We start from the raw sequence: 21,994 nt of genomic DNA, 5'->3' as shown, positions 1-21,994 counted from the left end.
TTGACTTTTGTTCGTCTCCCCTTCTGATAATCTCAGAAGGTGGAAACCCTGACAATTTTATTACATCCCCAGTGCCTAGTTTAGTGCCTGGCACAAAGACGACCTTAGAAAATATATTTGTTGAATGAATGAAGTCACATTTCCATCATACTAATGCCTTCATGTGATTACTGGCAGCCACCAACACCAAGCACAGACAGACACTCACCCCACACAGGTTAACCCCCAACCCTGTCCCAGGCCCAATACACTCACGCCCAGTGAGGTCACTGAGGGATTTTTATTTGTACTGATTTTGCTATAAAGTGTTGCTGAGGTAGAGCCAACTGTCCAGGGCTGGACAGGGGCAAGGAACACAGGGACTCAGGGAAAGGTGTGCCAAGGGCCTAGAATGTGGTGGAAGGCCTCTCAATCATCCATATAAACAATTAATAAATAGGGCAATAAATAGAGGATGGGCAAGATTGGAGGGGCAGGCAGAGAAGGCTCCAACGGGTAAGAGGCTGCAAGCCCCTAGGGAATGAAGGGGTACAGAGTTGGGCATGGACCCAGAGCCTCCTTCCCCAGTCCTCCCAGAGCAATTTAGGGCATATGGAGCAGAGAAGGTTTCAGCCGGAAGGCATCAAGAAAAGAGAAGACACCCCGCTTTCGAGGAGCTGCCCCAGCACCCCCAACCCCTCCTTTGAGGAGGGGGAGAGGCAGGGGACCTCCTGGGGAGTCCACAGAGCTGGTCCGCTTGAGGCGCAGGCGGGCACGGGCCTGGGCACCCCAGGCCTTGCCTCGAGCTGCAGAGGCCACAAGACACTTCTGGTACTGAACCTAGGGAGAAGGGGAATGTGAGGATCCAACTCCTTTCTGCCCCTGGACTCTGTGAAAGCTTCTGCAGGACAGGGGAACTGGCCAAGGCTTCAGTCTGATAAGAGGCCAGTAGTCTGCCACGTCTGGAGCCCCTGTAGCAGTCCCAGGTAGCTCAATAACAAAAACATAAAACTTGACATTTACTGAGTATTTAAGGAGGGCTGGACACTTTGCTAAATACTCTGTATAATCTAACTTAATCCACAGTTATTTATCAGATGGTATTATCCACCTTTTGCAAATAAGGAAGTTGAGATTCAAAGAGAATACATGACTTGCCCAAGGTCACCTAGCCAAAAAATGATAGAACTGAGATTCAAACCTCGTTCTGTCTCACTGCAGAGCCTGTGCTCTTAACCACACCTGTCACTATGTTGACTCACCTACATCTCTCACTGGAGTAGACCTGCCCTGGCAAAGAGGATTCCCTGGTCAAAGGGAGGGTCTATAATCCAAACTCCATTCCCAATGCAACTGCCCCAATCTTCTCTCACTTTAACTCAACCGGGTCCTAAACCCGGGTCTTCCTGCTTCTCTTGTGTCTTTCAAATCTTTCACCCATATTTAATGGGTTTTCCTAATCTACAAACCTGACTTCACTGTCCTGCTCAAAACGTTTAAATGGCTCAGAGTGCCTCGGGGTAAAATAAACTCATCACCCTGACATGTAAGTTCTTCCATGACCTGGTTTCTGCCATTTTTTCTGCCCCCATCTCTCACTCCAGCCCCCTTGCACTCCAGATACACTAGGTTCTTTCAGATACTCTAATCCACTAACCTCTCTCTCACTTTCACAGCTGGGGTTCCCCATACTTGGCACACTTTTGGTCCCACTCCCCTTCACCTGGCTAACTTCCGCCTTGGATCTTCACCTCTCAGTTTTCTATCACCTCCTTCAGGTAGCCTTCTTGAACCTGAAGCTGCCGTCTCCATCATCCTGTGGTGTACAACTTCTTTTTGGTCTGTCTCTGGTCTAACCTAAGTGTTCTGTGAGGGCAAAGGCTGTGCCTTCTATACCAGTGAATTCCCAAGGTCAAGTATGGTCCCTGGGACTCTGCAGGCACTTGTATTTGTTGAGTGAATGAGTGAGCTGAACTAACAGAGTGCAGGCATCCCACACTCAAATACCGACAAATATCAGGAAATAACCTAAATGAGACAAACAGGAAAGACAGTGCCCACCCTACAGGGCACAGCTCCTACACAATTCCAGCTGAATGTCGAAATTTATATGTGGACCCAGTGTCAGAGCTGCTGATATTCTAGAAAAACAGGAATAGCAATTATGTGAAATGTTCTGGCCTTTAAATATTGGCAACTAACTCAAACTTAGTAAAAACAGCATGAGGGCCAAATATAAAATACTACTAAACAAAAGTCATCCCTGGAATTTGTGTCTGTGATCTCTGGAGAGGTTGCCGATCCTGAGCTCCAGTCACCAGTACAGAGCAGCTGCAGGGCAGACCCACCCACCCATTCCCACTCCTAACTCACCATGCAAGCAGCCTGCACAGCTTCGGAGAGTCCCCCTGCATGGGGCTGGCACCAGAAAGCCGCGCACTGGAAGCTCTGACGGCCCAGGTCGGCAATGAGGCCAAAGGTGTGTGGGTCATGGCCAACACCAATAAAGGTCACAAGTCGCACCAGGCACTGCCACAGTGGCTCCTCCTCTGCACCAGCTTCTGCCTGCCCACACCAGACCTAGTCACTAGAGGGCCAGGCACTGGCTGGACCCAATGAGCACTTCCAGCGGCAAGCCATGACCCCTCAGCATCCCTGCCCACCCCTCCAGAACCCCCAATTTCACCTTCTTCTGGCTGATACCTGAATGGGATGTGCAGTCATGAGAGAGTCAGACACACTGAGCATGGCAGGGACCCAGGCATCCCGGTCCCCCCGCGTGGTGAGGGTACCAATGGCCTCGTTCAGCACATCCATGCCTATGGGAACATGCCCACCATGGTGTCTCCCAGATGTAAAGAAAGAAAGGATCTGCAGGGAGTGTCTAAGCCCCTCTCACTGACTTGGGATTCAGAGAGATGGGAACACAAAGGGCTGGGATTCAAATCCTGAGTTGGGAAGGGTGATACATCCCAAGCTGGACAGGGCCATGGGAGCACTCTGAGAAACAGTGGTAGATCCTACCTAACCCACGTTCCCCTTGCCTTATGCAGCCCACTCCCTCCAGCCCACTCAGTCCTCACCCATGGCTTTGGTGACTGGCAGGGTCCCCATGTACAGTGCCTCATACTTCTGAGCAGCCTGGCTCACAGCATCCAGCAGCTCCACTGAAATATATACACCAAGTTGGACTGGGCATTATTCAATGACCCCTTTCCTCACCCTTCTGAGAGAACTGGAGCTAGGAGAAGGAAGGCCATGGATGCTTCTCCAATTTAGGGCTTGGGATCCCTGGGACAAGGACACCTCAGGAGTCCCCTATCTCCAGAGAAGTACTAAATAACCAGAACCCCCATCCCATCTTTTACCAGTTGCCTACTGCTGCAATGCAGCATCTCCCTCCCCATACCTTGCCGTGGCAGGTCTTCAGGAGAGATGGGGTCTAGGGAGCAGCAAGGGGAATCACTACTGACCCCTACTCGCTCTGACAAGATCTGAAACATAATGCAGGCAGCATGAGGCACAGGGAGAAGGGAATTGCGGTAAGGGAGCCAATACCACCCTGCCCCAACCACCTTGGCAATTCAGACCCTGCTTCACATCCACATTCCCTGTCCCACTCCTGGCCTTACCTGGGCACAGAGCCCATGCAGGGCACTGGCAACGGCCTTGGCAGGGACGTCACAGCGGAACACATGGCACTTGAGCATACAGCTGTCTTTATCACCCGCCACAAAAGCGAAGTCCCTGGCAGGGTCAGAGATGGGGCTGGGGCAGGGGCAGAAATCGGGCTGGGGTAGAGGCTGGATAGGGGCAGGAGCCTGTAGTGCCTATAGGAGGCTGGAAAGTTAGGCAAGGGACATGGCAGGAATGGAAAAGGGAGATCAGGGCTGGGGTTCCAGGCACCTGGCTGTCACTCACCTGTCACTGTTCCGGAAGCATGTGGGAGCACAGGAGAGAATCAGCCCAGCCTCTCAGGCTCTCCCCTATTCGTCCCTGCTGAGCTGAGCCCACCCTCCCCAACCAAGTCTGGACCAGGCAGGGGAGGCAGAGCTTGGGTCCTTGTCAGAGGATCTGTGTCCAGGGGTTCAAGTACAGGGGATTAGCATCAGTAGGGATCACAGCCTTCAGGGGGGAGGGATGAGCAAGTCTCACTTAGAGGGATGTAGGGGTCCTCACCGGCCCTTGGAGCTGCCCACACCCCATACACGGATGTGCACCAGAGGCTGGCAGTGGATCAGACTGTGGTCCAGGGGATTCACTAGGCTCATGGCATCCTTCTTCAAGATCATCAGCATATTCTGACCCTGCCAAAGAGAGGTCAGCCCAGAGCTCAGATAAAAGTGGTTGCCATAGAGAACAGGCAATTCAGGGACAACTACCTCTGCTGGACCCTGGGCTGAACCCCTTGAAAGGCCAGCCAGCTCACCTCACCCCAGGCACCATCTGGGGACTGGCTCTGGCTGCGGGTCTGGGCCAGCTGCTGAATGCAGTTATTGACTGCGATACTGCTCTTCCCTGGTACCAGGTCCTCTTCGGGTACCTCTACCCAGCCCAGAGAGCGGACTGCAAAGCACTGATGGGTTGGGGGAAAGGACAGGAGGGCCCTGAGTGAGTAGGCGTGGAGTAGGGTGGGAGGTGCCACAGGCTCCACATATATAAACCCTCTGATACCCACTTCCTTCACCCTTGATCACTTCTGCCTAGCCCAATCCGACTCTGATGTTTCCCTGGGACCCTCCCCAATGCCCTGAGCTGGCCCTCAGGCCCAAGTCACTACCTTAGCCCCTGGCTCCACACTCTGGATGTAGGATTCCTCACCATACCAGGAGAGAGAGTTACTGGAAGAAAGCAGAGCTGGTAAGAGGACCACACCTCCTACAGAAGCAACATTTGTGAGGCCCAGACTACTTAATGGGCACAAGATGTGGGATAAGACTCAGAATATAGTGTCCGAAATACAAAACCAAAGCAGGACAGGGCCCAGGACATACTAAGTCAATGTAACATAGAGGGGGCTTAGACTTTGAAGAAAAATTCAGGACACAAGACATAGAATAATAATTGCAAACGTGGAGTAGCATCCAAAATGTGGACCAGAGCCCCAAATCTGGACAAGAGACTCTGCAATATAGGATAGGAACCTCCATGGGCTGAGACTAGGACAATGGCCAAGGTGTGGAACATGATAGATTAGGACCCAGAAGATGGAAAAGAACACATAGCAAAAAACAAAGCTTGGAACAAATGACAAAACTCAAAATATTGAGTCAAGAACATGGGACAAAGGCAAGAACACAGAACAGAGCTCTAAACATGGGACAGAGTCCAGAATCTGGGCTGGAAAGCAGACTTGTAGATCCAGCTCCATCTTTTGAGTGCCATGGAACCCCAAGCCTTTCATTTTGCCTGGCTTATCCCTGTTACCTCTGGTCCAGTGAGCTCTCCAGGCTGGAGAAGGATCTCCCCTTGGGGGGCCGAAGTCCCCAAATTCCCTCCGTCCTCTGTAGAGAGGGGGCTAGGTCAGTGTAGCAGCAGGCCTAGATCCACACATGGGCTCAGGCCCCCTCATCACACTCTACCTACCGTGCCTGGATCTTCCGCATCTCCTGGCTCCCAGGTTGGGCGCTGCCACTGGGTGCTACCGCTGGGTACGTGCCAATAGTAAGTACCTGCAGCATCGTGGATCTTCCTCCAGCCAGGGGGCAGGCCTGGTTCTCCCTCCAGACTCTGGTCCCCCCACAAATCATCTACAGGAACACGAGATGGGGAGGGGGAACATGGGATTGGAGAGGGAGGGCATATTCGGGGCTTCAGAATAGCACCCTGTCATAATCCTTCTTCCATCCCAAAGAGGACAACCCTTAACCCGGAGGTGCAGTCTGAGGGTCCAGGCTCCCAATCTTGGATACTGCATTGCAAAGATCAGGGTTCATCTGTCCCCTGGTCCTCACCCCGAGACGTGCTCCCCTCCCTGTCTCTGAGCCTAGTGGTAGCCTTTCGAGCCCCCACCTCCCCCATCAGCTCCCAGTCCTCCCATCCGACCCCTCCGTGCACACCATCGCAATTGACCAGAATGATGGCCAGCATGTAATCCTTGCCCAGCATAGCCCCAGCTGCGTCCCCGCCGGCCTACGCCGGCGTGTACTCTCAGCCCAGCTCGACCTCTGGAGGTGCTGCGCCTACACGCCCAGCCTCTGCGCCGGAGTCCGCCGGGCCAGCCGGCGCCGCACAAATACGGGGCGGGGCAGGGGCCGGGTCCCGGGGGCGGGAAAGAACCGGCGTGGGCAGCGCCGCTCGCCGAGGGGTGGCGCGGGTAAACAGCCGTCCGGATCCCCGAGTGAGTGCGCGTTTCCGTGCGTGAGTCCGGGCGAGACGAACCGCCGCCAGCGCACCGGCTGACATCACGCCGCAACCTTGAGCACACCAAGCGGCGGAAGACTGGCCAAGCGAATGTGCGTCGCGCGCACACGCTCACGGGTGAGATCATTGCGCCCAAGTTGTGTGCGCGCGCACACACAAAGCCCCGGACGCGACGGGACGGGTCACGTGGTAGTATCTGCCAGAAGGAGACCTCCAAAGCTTGGCCATCAGGGAAGCGCCTCCACCCTTTCCAAAAATGCCCCGGAAGTGCCTCCGCCCTCAGTAAAGATGGCCGTAACCCTTGACAGGAGGGAGGCGGGGCTGCGCCTGCGCAACAAGTTCAGCGGGGAAAATGGCGGATGACAAGGTGAGTGAACGTGGGGGTGATGTCCAGTCGGGTGTGGTGTTCACGCCTTTTTAGGCCTGGGGAGAGAAGACCGTGGAGCGGCTCATGGGTAGGGTACCCCTTGTTTCCCCTGGGGGCGGACTTTTGCTCCTGTAGACTGCCTCAACGGTGGGTTGTAGAGTGCCTCCGCGAGGCAAGCGGAGCCGGGGATTCCCCAGGCGTTCCCTTCCCCGGGGACCGTCACGGTCTCTGAGTACTCGCACACGCTCAGACACTTTCGCTCTGACTTATTCCTCTCTCTGCTCCATTACCTGCCCTCGAAGTTTTCCTCCTAGAGACACGATGTTTCCAGTTCACACGGACACTCATTCTCTCATTCAAACACTCCCTTGCGCAGACACTGCATTTCATACTTACATGCGATCAAAATCACTCAGTTCATTTATCTATACTCCTACAGACAGCCATTCCCCGCTGCCCCCGCTCCCTCCGCCTCCCGCCCCGCGCGCATACAGCCACACATTTCAGTTTGGGATGGCCTTGCGAGGAAATGAGGAGGAGCCCAGGCAGAAATCAGATCTGCCCCGAGATTGTCCAGGAAACTGCCTCGGCTCGGGCCATTACTCACCATTGGTCTGGAAGTTCAGCACCACTCACACATTTACTACGTACTTGCCAGTCCCTGTGTTAAGCCTCGGGACACAGACAAGACAGACTGGTCACCACTTTCAGGTAGCTTATAGTCGAATCATTAGTGCTTTCCTTTCTTTTTTTTTTTTTTTTTGAGGAAGATTAGCCCTGAGCTAACTGCTGCCAACCCTCCTCTTTTTGCTGAGGAAGACTGGCCCTGAGCTAACATCCGTGCCCATCTTCCTCTGCTTTATATGTGAGACGCCTATCACAGCATGGCTTGACAGGTGGTGTAATGTCCACACCTGGGATCCGAACCAGCGAACCCTGGGCCACCGAAGCAGAACGTGGGAACTTAACCGCTGTGCCACCTGGCCAGCCCCTAGTGCTTTCCTGATTGAAGGTCTCCTAGCTGCCCTTCCTGCCTCCCCTACACGCTTATAGGCTTGCTCTATAAAATTTTTGTGTAAGGGTTATTTTAAGTTACTGATGCATATCCCATCTGTCACCGCCTCCCTGGCCCCCATGTGAATTCTGTACTTTTCAGTGCCTTTCTTGCTTGACCACTGTCATCTCAGGAATGTATTATAGGAAGAGGTTTCTCAGGCTCACCCCGTTACCCCCATCCCGAGCCTCTGATAGACTTGAACGGGGAATGGGGCTGGATCTGTCTGCTGGAACCAGCCTCTCCCTCGTCCTAGGATTCTCTGCCCAAGCTTAAGGACTTGGCGTTTCTCAAGGACCAGCTGGAGAGCCTGCAGCGGCGTGTGGAAGATGAAGTCAACAGTGGTGTGGGCCAGGTAAAGCTGCGCCTGCCCCCCACTCCCGCTTAGGCTTCATGGCCCAATATGCTTTTAAGTGGGTGGTGGAGATTTATTCAGCAAGTGGTTATTGAGGGCCTGTTCTCTGTGACCCCAGGGAAAGTTTCCCTGAGAAAATGGTGCTTAAACTAGGGTCTTAAATAGGGGTTAACTAGAAGAGGGGAAGAGGGGACATTCCAGGCAAATGAAACAGCATATGCAAGGCCCTTGTGGTGGGAGGTAGCATGATGAACATGAGGGCTGAAAGCAGTTTGCTTTGGCTGCAGTAGTGGGGGAACATGCTAGGAAATGAGACTAGAGAAGCGGGCAGGGGTCAGATTCCTCGGGGACATTTGTGGTCTTATGACCGTAGGGTTCTGTGGTTGGAGTGTTCTAAGCCCAGGGTTCTAAGATTGTGTGATCAGGACTCCTAGGTTCTTTTTCTGCCTCCAGACCCTTGAGAAAATCTTTGGAGAGAATTCTCCAGCTTTCCAGAGTAAGGAGAAGCAGGTGGTGGGACACGCTAAGCCCAGCTCGAGTAGCTCCTGGTTAGAGAAAAGGACTTGAGCCTAGCTCAGTTTCCTCCTGGATCTTCCTCCACAGGATGGCTCGCTGTTGTCCTCCCCATTCCTCAAGGGCTTCCTGGCTGGCTATGTGGTGGCGAAACTGAGGGCATCAGCAGTATTGGGCTTTGCCGTGGGCACCTGCACTGGCATCTACGCAGCTCAGGCATATGCTGTGCCCAATGTGGAGAAGACATTAAGGGACTATCTGCGGTCACTGCGCAAAGGGCCTGACTAGCTCTGGATGCCATGGGGGAGGCAGGATGAGCACCTGGGGCCTGCAGGTGGAGGTCTTTCGAGCACAGACACCATTCCTGGCTTCCTCGGCTATCACCTGTTTGCTGTCTCCAACTTTCCTGCCACCTTCATCCTTGCTTCCCTTCCTGAAGAGGGTGGACAGTGGCTCTTCAGCCAGCACCCTGGACTCCTTCCCTCCCTAACCCCATGGGACTGGGCCCAAGACTGCAGCTTCTAGGGCCAGCAGCCCCTTTTCCAGCCCTGATTGTGGAGTTTGCAGCTGACTCTGATCCTCAGTATTCTCTCTGGTGATGTACCATGGCTCCTCCCTCCTGGGAGCTGGCTCCATAACTTGATTTTCCCCAAATGTGTCACAATCCCCACTGCCTCTTGCCATTTACACAGGCCACCCAGGGTCTGGTCTGGGCATGAGTGTAGAGGATGGGGGTATGCCAGGCCTGGGCCGTCCCAGACAGGCCCGCTGGACCCTGATGCTACTCCTGTCCACTGCTATGTATGGTGCCCATGCCCCATTGTTGGCACTGTGCCGTGTGGACGGCCAAGTGCCCTTCCGGCCCTCCTCAGCTGTGCTGCTGACTGAGCTGACCAAGCTGCTCTTGTGTACCTTTCCTTTCCTGGTGGGCTGGCAGGCATGGCCCCGGGGGGCCCCACCCTGGCGCCAGGCTGTCCCCTTTGCACTATCAGCCCTGCTCTACGGCGCTAACAACAACCTGGTGATCTATCTTCAACGTTACATGGACCCCAGCACCTACCAAGTACTGAGCAATCTCAAGATTGGAAGCACGGCCCTGTTCTACTGCCTCTGCCTCCGACACCGCCTCTCTGCACGCCAGGGCTTAGCACTGCTGCTGCTCATGGCAGCAGGGGTCTGCTATGCAGCTGGTGGCCTCCAGAACCCTGGGAACCTCCCTTCTGGGCCCCCTCCAGCAGCTGCTGCCAGCCCCATGCCCCTGCATATCACTCCACTAGGACTGCTGCTCCTCGTCGTGTACTGCCTCATCTCAGGCTTGTCATCCGTGTACACAGAACTGCTCATGAAGCGGCAGCGGCTACCCTTAGCCCTTCAGAACCTCTTCCTCTACACCTTTGGTGTGCTCCTGAACCTAGGTCTGCATGCAGGTGGCGGCCCCGGCCCAGGCCTCCTGGAGGGTTTCTCAGGATGGGCAGCACTCGTGGTGCTGAGCCAGGCACTAAATGGACTGCTCATGTCAGCCGTCATGAAGCATGGCAGCAGCATCACACGGCTCTTTGTTGTGTCCTGCTCACTAGTGGTCAATGCCATGCTCTCAGCAGCCCTGCTGCGGCTACAGCTCACAGCTGCCTTCTTCCTGGCCACGCTGCTCATTGGCCTGGCTGTGCGCCTGTACTATGGCAGCCGCTAGTCCCTGACCACCTCTACCCTGACTCCTGACCCTGTAGATTGGACGCCACCCTCAGAGTCACCTCCCAGCCCTCCCCACCTCTCACCTCAGCAGCCCTGTAACAAGTGCCTTGTGAGAAAAGCTGGGGAAGTGAGAGCAGCTGGGTTAGTCTCTAGAGGTGGGTGGGTGAAGGCATACCCCTGGGAGACTTGAAGAGTGGGTTTGGTTAAGTAAACGCTTAACCCCCCCCCCCCCAAGTTCTTCCAGACCAAGGAATTGGAGGAGCGTCAATACCTAGACCTGAGAAATGACCCCATCCCTGATGGAGAAGATTCCCTGCCTCATCCTGCATGAATGCAATTGCTTAAAGTGGGGCAGAGCCAACAGTTGGCTTTCCTTGCCTACTGTGGTCACCCTAGGAAACCCACTGCCCCCAGGCTTGGTGCTGGCTGCCATGGCCCAGCTATGGTGCATGACTACCCTATAGGGATACTCACCTCCCACTGTCATGCAGGATAGCCCAGTTGCCACAGATTACACACCATCACCCAGGCCACTCTGCCTAGCTGCCGTAGCTCCAGGAGCACCTGGAGACAATGCCCCCTGCTCCCTCCCAGAGTGCTGCTCTCCACAGCCAGCCTTTGTTCTGGAAACCCCAGAGTGGGCTGGGGCTTGACTCATCTCAGGGAATGTTGCCCCTGGGCCCTGGCTTAAGTCTACACTCCTGACCCCTCTGCTCATCCCAAGGGCCCTCTTGAAGCCAACTGTCCCCTCTGTGGCTCCTAGGAGGTACCATCCTTCCCCCCGGGTCCTGCCCCAGCGTAGCAGTTGTCCCAGCCCCCAACAGCCTAGGGAAGCTCTACACAGAGTGACCTGGGACCAGGCACAGGGAAACTTGTATAGCTCAATCACTGTCTCTAACTGCGTAAGCAATAAGATATTAATAAAGTGTTCTGGGGTGTAGGTGGTACCTACAATCGACCATGATTGTCATGTGTCTCCTGTGGTGCATAGCTCTTCTCAAACATTTTGTTCCCCTGGTGTCCTGAGTATCTTAATCCTGAAATAACTTATAGACCAGGAGAAAAGGCTGTTTTCTCCCAACTGTTTCCAGCAGCATTATTTCCTCTGAGGGCTCCATGGAGTTGAGACAGTTCTCTGTCACAGAACTTTTTTTTTTTTAAATTTTTTTCCTTTTTCCCCCCAAAGCCCTCCAGTACATAGTTGTATCTTCTTAATTGTGGGTCCTTCTAGTTGTGGCATGTGGGACACCGCTTCAGCGTGGCTCGATGAGTGGTACCATGTCCGCGCCCAGGATTCGAACTGACGAAACACTGGGCCGCCTGCAACAGAGTGTGCAAACTTAACCACTAGGCCACGGGGCCGGCCCCATGTCACAGAGCTTTTGAAATTTTCCTGAAGCACAAAACTTGGGCCTTGGGGAATTTGGAGGGAGTCTTGAGAATAGAAGGTGCTGGGCCCAGCAGGACAAACTGTGGACTCTAGGCTAGAGAACTCTTAAGGACTCAGTGTGATTTTGATTCTAATTTCCTCTGGATCCCTCACTGATATTCCTGCCTGTCATCTGCTCTTATGGCCAAAGGAATGTCAGGCCCTGCTCCCTTGGTTGAATACCTGGTAAGCCTGTAAAACAAACAAAAAAAAGTCCTAGACCTGTTGAGGCAGAATCTTAGGGAGTGGGGTTTAGGAATCTCTTTTTCTCTTTTTTCTTTTGTTTTTAAAATAAGCTCCTTAGTTGATTCTGATGCACGCTGCAGCTTGTGAACCACTACTGTCTGCAGTGTAGAACTGTAGCCAATTAGAGCCAATTGAATTCTGGCTCTGTCACTCGTTAGCAGACTGTTTTGGGTAGTTACTTAACCTCTCCTAGCTTGAGTTGCCTTATCTCTGAAAAGGGAGTCTAACAGTACCTACAGTTATATAGAGTAAAAAAGGCTAAAGGAAATAATGGATATTAGGCGCTTAGCAGGGACTGATACAAGGAGACCTGGTTAGTGGTGGTATGATTATCCATAATGGAGTTAGCTTGGTTATTGGGTCCCAACTTCCTCTCCATTTTAGGAACGTTAAGAATGAGGAGAGGGGAAACTGCTCCTGAAGGATTCCTGATCAGATTTCTTCCCAGGGCAAGGATCCAGCATGACCCCAGCCCATTTTGCACCCTGCCGAAGCTGCTGGTTCTGGGCTCGGAGCTCCTGGTTCTCTGTGGCCAGGTCGATGGTGTCTTGCAGGACTCCAGCCAGCAGGCTGCAGTGATGATGTTCTGTGGTCATGGTTTGCTCTTTGCACAGCCGTCGCCAGGCTTGGAATACCTGTGCCCAGATTCAGAAATGCTGGTCAGTCAGCCAGCCATGGAACCAGCTCAAGGCTTGCCCTCTGTCCCCACTGACCTGCAGCACATGGCATGTCTGGGCTCGGGCGGCCTGCACATGCAGGTCATAGAGGGCTACCAGGTCCTGCTCTGCAGCGTCTCGCTCTGCCCGAAGGGCTTCCAGCTGGAGTCTCAACACTGTCTGCTTCCGGTGCCATCTCTGCCTCTCCTTGGAGGCCTTCAATGATAATACTCTTTGTTGGGTGCCACCTGAGTGCCAGCTTGGTTCTAAATACTTCATGGGTAGTATCTCATTTTATCCGATGATAATCATATGGGGTAGTTGCCATTTTACAGATTTGGAAACAGTGGATCAGAAAAGAGACTTAACTTGCCCAAATTCACATGCCTAGTGAGGGACAGAGCTGAGATGACACATGCCTTTCAACGGTTCACCATCATCCTTGGGGTAAAGTTCAGATCCAGAGACATGGCACACACTGGTCTCTTTAACCTTGCCTCTGACCATGCACCTACCAGGCTCCAGCCAGATGGACAATTTGCAATACCCAGAACCCATTTTGCCATTGCTTCCCTCTGGACCTTTGATCATGCAATACTATCCTCTCTCAGAACATGGGTCTTTCACCACCCCTCTCCTCCACCCACACCCTCATGCACACGAGTTTTGTTTCTTAATTTGTTCAAACAAGTTATATTTACTGAGTGCGTCTATGAGGAGCACAAACTGCGCTTGTGGAACTCAGGGTCTAGTGAACCCCTCTGGCTGATTTGTTTTTCCTTTAGGTCTCAGCTTAGATGCCATCTTCCCTGATCCATTCCAGCCTGGGTCAGGTACACCTCTTTGTTCCCACAAGTCCTTAGCTCTCTCATCACAGCACTTAGCACTGAGGATTGCCACATCTATCCCCCTAAAGCTGGGAAGCCATGAGAGAGGGCATGGCCCCGTCTGTTGTGACTAATGCTGGATCCCAGCCCCCAGCACAGTGCCCAGCCTGATCAGAAGGAGCTCGAGTCCTCTACTTGACCCTCCTCACCTCTTCTTCAGCCACCAGGTCTTTGACCTGGTCACCTGCCACTTTCTCCTCTTCCTGTTCCAAATGCTTCAGTTCCTCTTGGATCCAAATTTGGTGCTGTTCTTGCAGTCTCTGTCTCTGTGCCTGGGCCAGGAAGAACTGAAGGGCCACATCTGGGGCCTGCTGGGCCTAGGTGGCATCAGTCTAGGCTCAGCCAGAAGCCCATGTGTGCACACAGCATTGAGACACAGGGCCCAACTTTTTCAACAGAACCCCATTACCAAGGCTGCTCCCAGAACTATATCCAGGACCTAACTGGCCTGGAAGAGCCTGTAGCCTGGACAGAAACTCAGAGGCCATGCAGAAGATGAGAAGTACTGATGTTGCCAATAGATGCCATGGAGGCCGTAAGGATCCTGTACTGCTAATTCAACCCAGAAGAAAAGCAGCACCTTCCCATGCCCCTCCCTCAGGGATCCGGGAGCCCTTCAGGTCTTTTATTTGCCAGAAGCACATTTCTCCCTGAAGTTGGAGCAAGGTAAGCAGGAGACATATTAGCTGGGCTCTGCAACTCTTCACTCCCCCAACAGCTTCCCATTGCTCTTGGGTACATGAGGTACATGGGGTACCTGTTCCTCAGAGTCCCTGAGAGGATGCTTTAGGTGGAGCCCAGGTCCTAGAGATGCTATTCTTCCTGCCACTGGAGGAAAATGCAATTAAGCACAGCAAAGGTAGAGAAGACTCCCAGCTCCACCCCAAGCCTGAAACTCACCTTGGGGCTCCCCCTGGAGGCCTGAGCTGAGGCCTGCTGAATTTATCACCTGCGGAGAAGATATTCGGAGTGGGAATTCCACACCCTTCCTCCCAGGATAGTGTGGGTTAAGCTCAGGGCTTGGAAATCAGACAGATCAGGGTCCAAGCCCCTCCTTTTCTTAGCTCTATGACCTCAAGCAGGTGACCGGTCTTTTGAGTTTCCACTTCTTCATCCATAAAATGGAGCTGATAAAAGTTGTAGAAAGCATGAAATAGGATAAAGCACCAAAGCACTGAGCAGTGGCAGGCACTGCTCAGTAAATGGGAGCTTACATGCCTAATTCCAAGGCCCAGAGCTATAAAGACAAATGGTAAGTAATTATGAAACAGGAAGGACCAGGAAAGGCTGGACAGGGGCAGCGTTCCAGCCACCCTGTGGCAAATCATGGAAGACAACGCCCAGTTCTGCACGACAGAGGCCGTGCAGTGACCCAGTGACCCTGGGATACTCATTTCCCTTCTCTGAGCCTCAGTTTGCTCACCTGAAAAATGAGACCAATGTTATCTTCCTGCTTAAAATACTTCTGTGTTTTCCCCTTGACTTTCAAGATAAAGTCTAAACATCTCAGTAGATTTACAAAGCCCTGTATAACCTGGATCCTACTTTTCTCTCCAGTCGTTCTCTCCTAACTCTTTTCCTCCAACTCCATTCTCCAGCAAATTGAGTTGCTTGCTGTCTCCCAAAGGGATCAAACACTCGCTTACCTCTGAGACTTTGCCTGTTATTTTCTCTGCCTGGAATGTTCTTATTCATCTTTGCGGGCCACCTCCTTCAGGAATCTACTGCTTCTACGAAGTCTTCCTTCTCTCTCTTGCCAAGACAAACTTAGATGCCCCATAGACCCATGTGTTGATAAGCCCTTCAGAGCACTGAGCATCGTGTTGTAACTGTTTCTCTCCAGCAGATTGTAAACTCCATGAGGACAGGGATTTCCCAGGGCCTACATGACACTGTGCCTGGCACATAGTGAGTAAATGTTTGGGGATCATGAATGAAAGAAGGGCACCCTCATAGTGCTCTGTAAAGAGAGGAGAGGAAGGCAGACATCACTGGGGCTCCCAAGAGGTTGGATGAGAAGACATACCATTGGTTCTGGGAGCCCCATGGCCTCAGCTTTGACACCTTTGAGCATCCGGCTTCCTGGGGGCCGGCTCCAGGCTTTTACCACCTATGGAGAGAGAGATCAGGGTGTGCTTTGGCCATTGCTGGCCCAGGCACCTCCAGGCCTCACCTTGCTTACCTGCAGCTCCCGCAGTGCCCTGCCCAACTGGCTAAGCCCACCATCTGTCAGGGTGTCCTCAAGGAGGCCTGAACGCAGGCTCTTCAGGCCAGCCCGGCGGGCCTGGGCCTCTTCTACTGCATCCCACAGGGTGGGCCTCACCTCTTTCACCTGCATCCTCCTTCCTGCGGCCCCCAACAGAGCAGCATGGAGCAAGTTTAGCGAGCTGCCTAGTAAGGGGAGACTCAGAGTGAATCACCCCTTCCTCTGGACCCCAAAGACTCCAATTACTGCCTGTAATACTTTTAATTTTTACTTATGGTACTATTCATAAAAATAGCTAACACCTATCAGACGTTTACATGTGCTTGATGGTACTGCACTAATGCTTCTCATGGATTGCTTCTTTTTATACACACAATACTCCAAGGAGGCAGCAACTGATTTATCCTACCTCCTCCCACCTTTTCCCAGATGAGGCAACTGAAGCTCAGAGAGGTCAAGCAACTTCCTGGTGAGTGGCAGAGCTGAAATTCAAGCCCAGTTCTGTCTGACAGTAAAGTCTGTGCCCTTAATCATGAAACCAAACTGGCCTGTGGATAAACACATGTCTGTCCCTCACTGCTTTCCTTGAGGGTGTGAACTGCCCCAACTTATCTTCCTCATTCCACAGGGCCTGGCACAGGATGAGGTCTGGGAATGTGCTGGCCAAATGAATGTATGTTTGTTGATTTTGGGAATAGTCAGAGGGCCAGACCTTTTTTTAACTGTTTTATTGTGGAAATTTTCAAACACGTACAAAGCATAGGAAATTCATCTGCTTATCACCCAGCTTCAACAGTTATCAACTCATGGCCATTCCTGTTTGATCTATATCCTCCATGTGACCTCCCCAAATGCCTGACATCATATCATTTCACAGAGCCCTAATTTTTAATGGGTGTGTGAAAACAAGCAAGTACCTTCCCTTCTCTGATCCTCCCTTTCCTCATCTATAAATTATATCTGCCTCATGGGGTTGTGGTAAGAATCAAAGGTATTAGTCAGAGTAAAAATGTTTGGTAAACTGTTATAGGTCTCTGAAAGATAAGGAGTTGCTTTGACTATTGGCCCTGGCGCTCCAGACTTTGGCAGCCTAGCCACCCTGGGACCTTTCTGAATCCTGGCCTTCCCAGAGCGTCAGGCTCTCCCTGGACTGGGGTTAAGGCTGCAGCTGGTTGAGTAACAGGGTTGAGCAGGCCTAAGGCCAGATCCCAGAGCTTCCCAAAGAACCCCACACTCTCCCCCAGGCCACCTTGAGGGTCCAGGCGAAGAAGAAGGCCACTGTAGTTGTTTCCTTCCAGGAGCCATGAGACAATCCAGGGCAGGGAGCCCTCCACCTCCTCTCCAACAACCTTCCCAGCCAACACTTGCAGCAGGGGGCAGTCTCTGCCAGAGGGAGAGAGGAAGAAGGGAGATGTCCACTGGTGGATGGGGAAAGAAACTGGTCCAAATCACACTCTGATGGAAAGGTTGACTATTTCCAATAACTTTTATGCACCACCAGATTTGCAACCTTGTAAAGATCTTTGTTTTACTTTAAAAATTAAACAAATAATACATTCTTATAGTAAAAAGTTTTAATTGTATATCTGATAAGTGTCTTGTATCTAGAGTATATAAAGAGCTCTTACACCTCAATAATAATAATAATAAGCCAGTTTAAAAATGGCAAAACAAGGTGACATAACAAAAAATGGCAAAGTAGGAAACTCTGGGGGTTCATCCTTCTGCAGAAACATCTGGCAAAAATGTCCAGAATCAACCTTACTGGAACTCTGGGAGACAGTCAAAGGTTTACAGCAACCAAGTGAAAGCTAAATCACGAGAAAGGCAACTTAAATATGGTAAGAGATCTTTGAGGGTTTTAACTTACCCTCATCCCAACCTCCTCCCCCGCACAGAGGTGGTCTTGAAGACAACAGCCCACATTTCTGGCAGGGGTACCCAGTTATAAAGGGAGCAGAGCAGATCTCGTTGCCATGGAATTGCGTCTGTCTGTTTTGACTGTCTGAGGTTTCCCCCAAAGGACTGACAAAAGGGAGTTTCCTTTGTTTCACTTATCTTGGAACTCTCTCAGGACAGAGAAGGTATGCCAGAGGATGGTTCCCCAAACATTGAAAGATGAAAGAACAAGCAAAGATAACAGTTGGGGCAAACACATGTCTATGCACATGGAAATACTGAAGGGAAAAATTGGGGAGTGAGATTTTCAGGGAATAAGGACTTCAAAAGTTCAAAAAGTTCCCACATGTACTGGGGAACCTAGAAAGCCATGCACATGCCTGGGGCAGGATGTATGCTAAGACAAGATATGAGAAAACTGTACGTTTTCACCTCTGGCTGATTTTTAGGCTCAGAACGTGAGGCTCAGGCAGAGCTGTAAATGGTCTGGCTAAGCATAAAAGGAGTGACCCAACACAGAGCCGATAGAAATCTGGAGAATTTTTTCTTTTTTCTTTTCTTTCTTTTTTTTGTTAAAGATTGGCACCTGAGCTAACATCTGTTGCCAATCTTCTTTTTTTCTTTCTTTCTTTCTTTCTTCTTCTCCCCAAAGCCCCCCAGTGCATAGTTGTATATTCTGGTTGTAGGTCCTTCTGGTTGTGCTATGTGGGATGCCACCTCAGCATGGTCTGATGAGCGGTGCTGTGTCCATGCCCAGGATCCCAACCAGTGAAATCCTGGGCTGCCAAAGCAGAGTGCGCAAATTAACCACTCGGCCATGGGGCCGACCCCTTTTCTTTCCTTTTTAAAAATTTCCTTTCTCCTCTTCCTCCTCCCTCCCTGCCTCCCCCCTCCCTGCCTCCCCCCTCTTCTTCTTCTTCTTTCCTTTTCTTCCTTTTTTAAAAAAAATTTTTGGCCCCAGGAGTTTAAGGAGTTATAAGTCAGGTCACTGACTAACCCCTGAGATAACAGAATGAAGACTTCAGTGACCACAAAGAATACAGTCTTTGCAAAAATTGTTTGGAAAAGTAACTAAGCAAACAGATGGCTACAGCCCACAAAAGGCAACAATGCAAACCCTGCAGAGGAGGGAGAATCTAGTTTTCAGAGTTATCATATTATCATATCCAAAATGTCAGAGCACTAAGGAAAAGGAATGGAAACTTAAGAGACCAACACAGTAAAGAATATAGTCTTTACAAAAAATACTCAGATTGACCAGTTTCCAACAAAAAAAATATGAGGCATGCAAATAAACAAGAAAGTATGGCTCATGCACAGGAAAAAAAAAAAAAAAAGAAATTAACAGGAGTTGTCCCTGAGAAAGCACAGACATTGGATTCATTAGACAAAGACTTTAATTCAGCTATCTTAAGTATGCTAAGAAAGCTAAAGAAAATCAAGAAAGTGATGTCTGAATGAATAGAGAATATCAATAGAAGCAAGAGAAATTATAAAAAGGAACCAAGTAGAAATTCTGGAGCTAAAAGTACAATAACTGAAGTTAAAAATTCAGTAGAGGCCAAATTTGAGCAGGCACAGGAAAGAATCTCAATGAACTTGAAGACAGGTCAAATCAAATTATCCAGTCTGAGGAGCAGAAAGAAAAATCAATGAAGGAAAATGAGCCTAATAAATCTGTGGGACACGATCAAGCACACAAGCATATGCATAATAGGAGTCCCAGAGGGAGAAGAAAGAGAGAAATGGGCAGACAGAATATTTGAAGAAATAATACTAAAAAATTCCCCAAATTTTATGAAATACATGAATCGACACAACCAAGAAGCTCAACAAATTCCAAGGAAGATAAACTCAAAGAGATCCACACCAAGATACATTATAATCAAACTGTCAAAAGCCACAGTCCAAGACAGAATCTTGAAAACAGCAAGATAGAAGCAACTTGTTATGTACAAGGGATCCTCAATAAGATTAAAAATCAACTTCTCATCAGAAACTATGGAGGCCAGAAGGCAGTGAGATGGAATATTTAAATGCTGAAAGAAAAAAACCTGTCAACTATGAATTCTATATTTGGCAAAACTATCCTTCAAAAATGTAGGAGTAATTATGATAATCCCAGAAAAACTAAAACTGACATAGTTCTTTGCAAGTAGACTTGCGTTACAAGAAATGCTAAAGAGAGTCCTCAGTGTGTCAGAAGTGAGGAAAGGGGGAGACTTTGATGCTGCCCTGGGCCTCTGTATCCATATTTCAGCCACCCCCCACCCTGTTCCCCAAAGCAGTCAAAAGGCTCCATCAGAACTTACTGGGCTTCTGGGAGCTGCAGGATCCGCAAGGCCCCTCGCCACATACCCTGGGTCCCAGGCCCCTCAGAAGGGTCAGGCCCTGGGCAGGACATGGTGACGGTGAGCAGAGAGCAGGCCCTGTGGAGGAGAGGGTAAGATCAGGACAAATGCCTAGGGGGTGGGAAGGTGACAGATATCCTCCTGTCCTCACCTGCCTTCACCCCCTGAGGCCTGCAAGTACAGCTCTGAGGCAGCTCTTGAGTCAGACACCTCCACTTCAGTGGCATCTTCCACCACCCTGGAGGAGGGGAAGGCTGAGCTTGGTTCCTAAGCATCAGGGTTCTATCCAGCCCCCCAGAACCTCTGCATGGAAAGCCCATGGGGGCCCCAAGAGCCCTGTAAGAATCATCCCCAAGCCTTCAAGTTTAGTATATCCCCTAAAAGCCTCTCATCTTCATGATCTTATTTTTCCCTCCTGTCATCTGCCCAGTGAGGAAAACAGGGTAGTTGGGATTGCTCCCATTTTACAGATAGAGAAACTGAATTTCTGCTCAGTGAGATGCTTAGATCACCAGGGATGATAATGACCGAGTTGAAGAGGTGTAAGTGGATGGGGTGAGAAGAGTGAGAGGGATGGGGATTTGGGATGAAGGGAAGAGCATGAAAGGGAATTCTGGGAGCAAACCCAAGCCCTGTAAGCATGACCCCAAGCTCAGAGCTTCCCTCCCCTGGGGTGGCAGTGGCTAGAAACCTCCAAGGGCTTGGTTTGGGGATGTCAGGCCTGCCTTAAGACAAGTACCCTCAGACCCTGTTGGGCCCTGAACACTCACAAACCCAGAGGGGCCACATCCAGCACTGACAGGTTCTCTGTCCCTGGAGAGAGCAGGTCCAGAGTCTTCCCGCTGGGGCTGAGCTGGGATCACACAAGCACAACACCTATCACAAATCGAGCTTTTACCCAGCCTTTACCTCACATGATCCTCCCGCTGGCACCCTGTGGGCCAAATAGGGCGCAAAATTCAGCCATTGCAGGCAGGAAGAAGGAAAACCCAGAGAGGCAAGCCCATGCTGGTGAGGAGCAGGGTGGAGCTCAAGCTCTCCTGGCTGCCTGCAAGCCTCTGGCTCTTTCTACAACATCCCTATGGCCTTGGCTCCCCGGGTCTCCCCCCAGGGTCTCACCTGCACCAGGCTAAGAGTACTAAGCACAGGACCAGAGCCCCTGGGAGGCAGAGCTTCCTCAAACAGCATCTGCAGCAGCTAAAGTGGAGAAAGGGGTTCAGTGGGAATTGAGAAAGGATTTGTCTGTCCTTCAGCATTTCCTGAGGGTAAAGTCTGTGACCCTGTGCTAGGTGCTACAGACACAGTGTGCAGGACAAAAATAGTCCCAGCCCTCATGGTTCACAGTGAGCCAGACAAGTGAGCAGACATTTTCAGTGGGACCTGCCGTTTGCCAGGGCAGTGGCCCACGACAAGATTCTGAGGCAGCTCTTTTGATTTGGGGGCATTTTGATGAAGCCCCCCAAACAAAACATTCAAGTTTATCATTATTAGTATTGAAAATTAGACCTCCCTGGATATCTGATCTTTGCATGCCACCCCTCCCTGACCCTCATCCATGGGCCCCAGCCTCCCACCTTCCCTGACTTCTCAATAGTTGTATAGATTGACCCTGGAAAAACATCCTGTATGGACCACAGGGTGCTATAGAAACCCTGACAAGGGGCACCTAGTCCAGCTAGAGTGGGGAGGGGAAGGTTCTCAAAGGTCTCCTGGAGGAGGCAACACCTGAGCCTCATGAGACCTGTGCCTGGTGGCTTCTCTGGGACTCACCTGAGGCACGAGCCGGGGTGCCTCTGTGTCCCGACCCCGAAGCAGCAGGGCCACACTGTACCCTTGGCCCACCAAGCCCAGCGTGGACTGGACTCGTGCTAGCAGCTCCTGCTCTGCCTCCTGCAGGGATACACAGGCATGTGCCCTGTCTCAGTTGCCCTGACCCAGCCTGCCCTGAGCAAAGGGCTTGGGAGCCTCTCAGCATCCCCAGGATCCAGGGGCCTGAG

At 51.4% G+C, this 21,994-nt stretch overlaps 2 protein-coding genes across 3 annotated transcripts; one reads left to right on the top strand and one right to left on the bottom strand.

The window, feature by feature from the left end:
• Positions 1–261: 261 nt before the first annotated feature.
• On the bottom strand, positions 262–6,306 carry APBB3 (amyloid beta precursor protein binding family B member 3). The gene is made up of 12 exons (XM_001504167.7): positions 6,039–6,306; positions 5,566–5,729; positions 5,407–5,483; positions 4,760–4,820; positions 4,409–4,555; positions 4,159–4,286; positions 3,612–3,726; positions 3,389–3,473; positions 3,063–3,146; positions 2,683–2,798; positions 2,353–2,544; positions 262–819 (listed from the first exon to the last, which is right to left on the bottom strand). Exons 1-12 carry the CDS (start codon positions 6,085–6,087, stop codon positions 583–585), a joined length of 1,455 nt encoding a protein of 484 aa, XP_001504217.3. The 5' UTR covers positions 6,088–6,306; the 3' UTR covers positions 262–582.
• Positions 6,307–6,678: 372 nt separating this feature from the next.
• On the top strand, positions 6,679–11,346 carry LOC111767793 (SLC35A4 upstream open reading frame protein). 2 transcript variants are annotated; one of them, NM_001433656.1, is given in 3 exon segments: positions 6,679–6,709; positions 8,020–8,118; positions 8,722–11,346. In NM_001433656.1, coding segments are annotated over 3 exon segments (312 nt in total). In that variant the 5' UTR covers positions 6,679–6,694; the 3' UTR covers positions 8,920–11,346.
• The last annotated feature ends 10,648 nt before the right edge of the window (positions 11,347–21,994 follow it).

Source organism: Equus caballus, chromosome 14, assembly GCF_041296265.1.
Source record: "Equus caballus isolate H_3958 breed thoroughbred chromosome 14, TB-T2T, whole genome shotgun sequence".
Classification (NCBI taxonomy): domain Eukaryota; kingdom Metazoa; phylum Chordata; class Mammalia; order Perissodactyla; family Equidae; genus Equus; species Equus caballus.
This window is presented reverse-complemented; position numbering and strand designations above follow the sequence as displayed.